At 32.3% G+C, this 7,232-nt stretch overlaps 1 protein-coding gene across 1 annotated transcript; it reads right to left on the reverse strand.

Moving 5' to 3' along the window:
• Window positions 5,780-6,914, reverse strand: LOC107621666. The gene has a single exon (XM_016323690.2). The coding sequence runs from the start codon at window positions 6,720-6,722 to the stop codon at window positions 6,057-6,059; it is 666 nt and encodes a 221-aa protein (XP_016179176.1). The 5' UTR covers window positions 6,723-6,914; the 3' UTR covers window positions 5,780-6,056.

The following is a 7,232-nucleotide window of genomic DNA, read 5'->3' on the forward strand; positions in this document are numbered from 1 at the left end:
TCACCAAGCATCTTCCTTGCATTGTTATTATTTTTGGCCATGTCTCCTTCTTTTTCAAAAATTTCAGTCAGATTTTCTCTAGAGAGTTGTGCTTTAGCTTCCCTTAGCTTCCTCTTCAGAATCCTTTCAGGTTCAGGATCAGCTTCAACAAGAATGTTCTTATCCTTGTTCCTGCTCATATGAAAAAAAAAACAGAAAAGAAAATATGGAATCCTCTATGTCACATTATAGAGATTCCTTTATGTGAGTAGAAGAAGAAAAGAATAGAAGAAGAGAAATTCGAACACCAGGAGGAAGAAAGGGTTCGAATTTTTAGATGAAGAGAAGTGTCAGTAAATAAATAAAATAATTAGAAAGAGATGAGGGGGAGAGAATTCGAAAATTAAATAAAATAAAATAAAAATATTTTTGTTTTTAATTTAAAATCAAAGTTATAATTTGAAAATTAAAAGAAAAATGAAATTAAATTAAATTAAAGTTTAAAACAATTAGTTAATTAAAAAGGAATTTTGAAAAAGAGGAAAGGGATTTTCGAAAATTAGAAAGAGAGAGTTAGTTAGGTAGTTTTGAAAAAGATAAGAATCAAACGAAAAGTTAAGTAGTTAATTAAAAAAGATTTGAAAATCAAATTTTGAAAAGATAAGAAGTTAGAAAAGATTTTGAAATTAATTTTGAAAAAGATGTGATTGAAATTTATTTTGAAAAAGATTTGAAAAAGAGATTTAAAAAGATTTGATTTTGAAAATTAAAGTTGATTACTTGACTAACAAGAAAGAAAAAAGATATGATTCTAGAGTTTAAAGATTGTACCTTTCTTACTAGGCAAGTAACAAACTTAAAAATTTTTTAATCAATCACATTAATTGTTAGTAAAGATTTTGAAATTATGAAACAAAATAAGAAAAAGATTTTTTGAAAATCAATTTGAAATTTTTGAAAATATGAAAAAGATTTGATTTTTGAAAAAGATTTGAAAAAGATAGAATTTTTAAATTGAAAATTTGATTTGACTCATAAGAAACAACTAGATTTTAAAAATTTTTTGATTAAATCAAATCAAATTTTCGAAAATTATGAGTGAAATAAGGGAAAGATATTTTTTATTTTTGAATTTTTAATGAAGAAAGAGAAAAACAACAAAAAGACTCCAGATATGAAAATTATGGATCAAAACAAGGGAAACATGCAAGAACACTTTGAATGCAAAGATGAACACCAAGAACACTTTGAAGATCATGATGAACATCAAGTATGTATTTTTGAAAAATTTTCAATAAAAGAAAACATGCAAGATACCAAACTTAGAATTTTTTTTTTTAATATTTAGACACTAAGAATTCAAGAATGCATATGAAAAACAAGAAAAGACACAAAATAATAAAAATTAAAGATCAAACAAGAGGATTCATCAAGAACAACTTGAAGATCATGAAGAACATCATGCATGAGTTTTCGAAAAAAATGCAAGAAAGAGATAAACATGCAATTGACACCAAACTTATGACTTGACACTAGACTCAAGCAAGAAACATCAAATTATTTTTTTGATTTTTATGATTTTATTTAAAAAAAAAATTTGGTATTTTTTTTTTCAAAAATTAATTTTGAAAAAGAAAATAAGGATTTCAAAATTTTCAATAAGAATTCCAGGAATCTGCAATGTTAGTCTAAAGCTCCGATCCAAGAATTAGACATGGTTTACTAGCCAGCCAAGCTTTCAGTGAAAGCTCAGGTCCAAAACACTAGACATGGCCAATGGCCAGCCAAGCTTCAGCAGATATTGCCTACCTCCCATGCATACAACAACTATGTGTGTAACTGCCAAATGGGTGAAGATCAACAAGCTCTTGTGATGATAAGTTGAAATCCCGGTCCAAAAGATTAGACATGGCTTACAGCCAGCCAGGATTCAATAAATCATCATGAAACACTAGAATTCATTCTTAAAAATTCTGAAGAAAAATATATTTTTGAAAATATTATTTTTATTATTATTTTTTTTCGAAAATAAGAATAATAAAAATAAAAAGCTTAAAATTAAAATAAAATTACCTAATCTGAGCAACAAGATGAACCGTCAGTTGTCCAAACTCGAACAATCCCCGGCAACGGTGCCAAAAATTTGGTGCACGAAATTGCGATCATCAACAATGGTGCCAAAGACTTGGTGCTCTCAAGCGTGAATCACACTTTGTCACAACTTTGCACAACTAACCAGCAAGTGCACTGGGTCGTCCAAGTAATAAACCTTACGTGAGTAAGGGTCAATCTCACGGAGATTGTCGGCTTGAAGCAAGCTATGGTCACCTTGTAAATCTCAGTCAGGCGGATTCAAATGGTTATAGTGAATTGACAATAAAAATATAATTAAAATATAAACTAGGATAGAGATACTTATGTAATTCATTGGTGAGAATTTCTGATAAGCGTATAGAGATGCTTTCGTTCCTCCTGAACCTCTGCTTTCCTGCTGTCTTCATCCAATCATTCCTACTCCCTTCCATGGCAAGCTGTATGTAGGGCATCACCGTTGTCAATGGCTACATCCCATCCTCTCTATGAAAATGGTCCAATGCGTTGTCATTGCATGGCTAATCATCTGTCAGTTCTCGATCATACTGGAATAGGATTTACTATCCTTTTGCATCTGTCACTACGCCCAGCACTCGCGAGTTTGAAGCTCGTCACAGCCATCCCTTCCCAGATCCTACTCAGAATACCACAGACAAGGTTTAGACTTTCCGGATCTCGGGAATGGCCATCCATGGGTTCTAACTTATACCACGAAGACTCTAATATCTCGGACTCGGTCCCCTGTATTAGATATCTAAGAAATACTCATTCTATCTCATCTTCATGTAGAACGGAAGTGGTTGTCAGGCACGCGTTCATAGGTGAGAATGGTGATGAGCATCACATAATCATCACATTCATCATGTTCTTGGGTGCGAATGAATATATTAATACTCAAGGAACAGCAGAGCTCCACACCTTAATCTATGGTGTGTAGAAACTCTACCGTTGAAAATACATAAGAACAGGGTCTAGGCAGGCCGAATGGCCATCCCCCATGATCTAGGAACTAAACGTCCCAAGATGTTCCCCAAAGATGTAAATACAATAGTAAAAAGTCCTATTTATACTAAACTAGTTACTAGGGTTTACAGAAATGAGTAAATGATGCAGAAATCCACTTTCGGGGCCCACTTGGTGTGTGCTTGGGCTGAGCATTGAGCTTTATACGTGTAGAGGCTTCTCTTGGAATTGAACGCCAGTTTGTAACCTGTTTCTGGCGTTTAACTCCACTTTGCAACCTGTTTCTGGCGTTTAACTCCAGAATAGGGCAGGAAGCTGGCGTTGAACGCCAGTTTGTGTCGTCTAAACTCGAGAAAATTATAGACTATTATATATTGCTGGAAATCCCTGGATGTCTAATTTCCAACGCAATTGAGAGCGCGCCATTTGGAGTTCTGTAGCTCCAGAAAATCTACTTCGAATGCAGGGAGGTCAGAATCCAACAGCATCTGTAGTCCTTCTTCAGCCTCTGAATCTGACTTTTGCTCAGGTCCCTCAATTTCATCCAGAAAATACCTGAAATCACAGAAAAACACACAAACTCATAGTAAAGTCCAGAAATGTGATTTTTATTTAAAAACTAATAAAAATATACTAAAAACTAACTAAATCATACTGAAAACTATGTAAAAACAATGCCAAAAAGCGTATAAATTATCCGCTCATCAATTATCAAGAATATAGACTTAGTGTAGGTCTTGTACCAAGAGAACCTAATCCTAACCTTCACCAAATGATTCAAATTCAAATCGAACTTCCCTGGACACAAACGGGTCCTCCACATGCGTCATTGTAGGTTGATTCCAACACCAATTTCTCAAGAATAGGGCACCCATCAAAAAGCATCACTATATACATACTCATGGCATCCAAACAAAACCCTATTCCCAACGTGCAACACTTTCCATGACGGGAGGGACAAAGCGAAGGGAGCCCCGAGCTCTGTCGATTAAGTGTCATACGTTTTCCAGGTCTCTTCGCCGGCGACGATGACAACGACCCCAACGAACGGAACTTCGAGCACCTCGTTACCTCGCGCAACCCAAGCGCCCGACTCCGACCTGTTGCATCCCCCTGACGAAGCAACTGCTGACGTTTTCTTGCCGTAGAAGGCTGCCCTCTTCTCCGCCATTGCTTCCCTCTTCTTCCTTTTTTTTTCTTTTTTTCTCCCTCTTTTGTTCCTATTTTTCGTTTCAATTTGTCTATTTTAGGTGCAGTGAAAAGGGTTGGGGGCAATGGGTAGGTGGGACTAGGGTAATTAGTAATAATAGAAAAAGGGTAGTATTTGTGTCATTTCAAAAATTATTATGTTCAAAAGGACGATTTTATAATGTTTTGTAATGTTGATGATGAATTTAATAACAGAAAAAAGTCGGAGACGATTTTGATTTTGGTCTCACACTTTAGAGACGAAAAAAAGTACTTAATTCAAAAAATAATTACTCAAATTAACAAAGACATAGTAATAGTTTCTAAAAATTTTTAAAATTTTAAGATTATTCTCTGTGTTTAAACGAACAATTTTATATGGAAACTAATTTGTCAAACAAAATAAAAGTTTGGAACTGAGAGTGATTAAAATTTATTAAGAACTAACTTATGTGACTAAAATTTACTTAAGAACTGATTATGTATGTGAATGATTATATTGGTTAACTTAATAATCTAAAACATGATTAGATATATACCTTAGTATTTTGTGATTTGCTTAAATTCTAGCCATACGATTGATCTTTTTATAGTTCACAATAATCAATTCTTAAATGTTTATGTTAATAAATTCTTGTGTCTCTTCCTGTTGCCAACCCTTTTCTGATAGTTCATTGATAGCATAGCTCAATCTTACAAAAGACAGGACAACAAATTAAAATACACGTTACATCAGATTATTACTGGAGACAATATAATTTTGGATCCTAATGAAAAAGTTTGATAAATATATTTTTCAAAAATTAAATTAACAAATATATAATCTTTCGAGAGCATTTTACTTGGTAACCCCCATATATATTGTCTTTAAACAATATAACATATAATATATAATATATGAGAATAAGATAACTATTGACTAGCATCATATAAAACAAAAAATTAAAATAGACTAGATGAGTCAACTAATAAATAAGTAACCAGCATTAGTTTCACACAATGGAATCCTAAATAGTAACATTATGACGGTGCTAGGAGACAGGAAGTTTCATTCGCATGCCTTTATTTGTATATTAATCTCCGAAAACTGGTGTTACATGTGAGATTTGCATTGGTTCTTGTATTTAATTTAAGCCTACATCGTCTTCCTAACAATTCCGTAATTTGCACTTAGACAGTTAGACCATCTAAACTATAATAATACACTCAATTCAGTAATTAATTAGTTCACGTCAACTTAACTTGTATAAATTCACTTCCAGTAATTATATTAATAAAGCTTGCTGAGTCACAGCAAAAGACAATCATTTTAATATTGAAATATATTACATTATTAGAGTTTCACAAAAATAAAAATGTCATGTATAATTTGCATAAATTTTTGAATAATGAGTCATATCAATATAAATTAAATAAGGAAAAATCTAAGGACTAGCAACTTTGTTAAATTCTGGTCAGCAAAAAAAATTGAACTATTGGATGAAATCTCACACCATTCTCATACCATTAAAATCATTATTGATGGTTATTTGATGGCTACAAATCACAAAAATTGTTAGGCCTAGCATTCCTCATTAAATAATATGACAGAAGGCACATATGATAAATTAAAACTGCTAGTTAAAAATGTAAATTAAATTGAAGCATATACATGAGAAATAACACCAACAACAACATGGTCCTTAATTAGCACTTGTTGTGTAACAAATCTTGTGGTCCCATTCACAATTACATGTTCCAAAATACTAAATTTTGAAACATTATATATGTCTACAAGATGTAGAGATCCAAATCAAGCTAGTTAATTAATTAAGTAGCTAAAACATCTTAGCTTACACGGTAGTTGCATTCTTCATGTTCCAAAAAGCGTAGCACCCTCTAATAAGAAAACCACCACGTGCACATTTATTATGCTTCAAAGTAGAAGAAGATTTAATAGTAGCAGTAGGAATAGACCTTGATGATGATGATGAGTGTGAGAAGGAGACGCTACTAATTCCCTCATTATTACCATGATTATTATGATTTTCTCTCATGGAAAATGAAGGGGAAGATGATGAATTATAATTATTATATGCAAATGACCAAGAAGAAGAAGACAATGAAGAAGAAGATGATGGTGACCAAGATGAAGATGGTGACACATGATGAGCTTTCTTACTTGATGATAGTCTTAACCAAATAGTTGAAATGACATCATTGACCCTCTTTGATGAGTAGTAGCTCCTCCTCTTCTTCTTGCCACTAGTAGGGGTATTATTGGAATAAAAAGAGGGTGGAGGTGTAAGTGGTGGCAACAAAGAAGAATCAGACAAAGGGTGTTTAGGTGTTCCAGGTTGTGCCTCCCACGTGAATGGAACTGAAGCCACTGATTTTTCTCCATAGTAGAAAATTCTTGATGAAGAACCTTCTTCTTTGGCCATAAGCTTTGAGAAGAACCTTTCATCATGCTTTATTCTAAAGGACTTTTCAGCTGATGACGAATTATTTGAATGCATTTTTTTGCTTGTTTTGTGTATACTATATACTTTGAGCAATTTCCTTGTGTATAATATATGGTGCTATGGCTCTAGCTTCAGATCTAAAATTGAATGCCTCTAGATCCGAAAATAAGAGAGACACATTATATATTAGACTCTCTCTCTCTCTCTTCTCTCATAATCTCCAAGTAGCAATATCTTAATGCTTTTGCTGTATGTGTCATTAATGGAAACTGATTTCTAATTATCATTGTTATATATTTTAAAACAAAAGAATATAAATTTAATTAATCTTTTGAAAAAACATTAATATAGGCAAAAAATAAATTTTGACAACATTTAAAAATTCAAAAAATAATCACAATAATCATATACTAATATAGACTATACGAAAATAAATGGTCACTTTTTTAGCTATATAAAATATTAGTTGTTATGAACATGGATCCTCCATCTCTATAGTTTTCTCACTTTCATCTTAAATTATTTTTAATTTTATTATTCTTTCAAAATTTTTTATAAAATTAT

This window comes from Arachis ipaensis, chromosome B10 (genome assembly GCF_000816755.2).
Source record: "Arachis ipaensis cultivar K30076 chromosome B10, Araip1.1, whole genome shotgun sequence".
Lineage (NCBI taxonomy): Eukaryota > Viridiplantae > Streptophyta > Magnoliopsida > Fabales > Fabaceae > Arachis > Arachis ipaensis.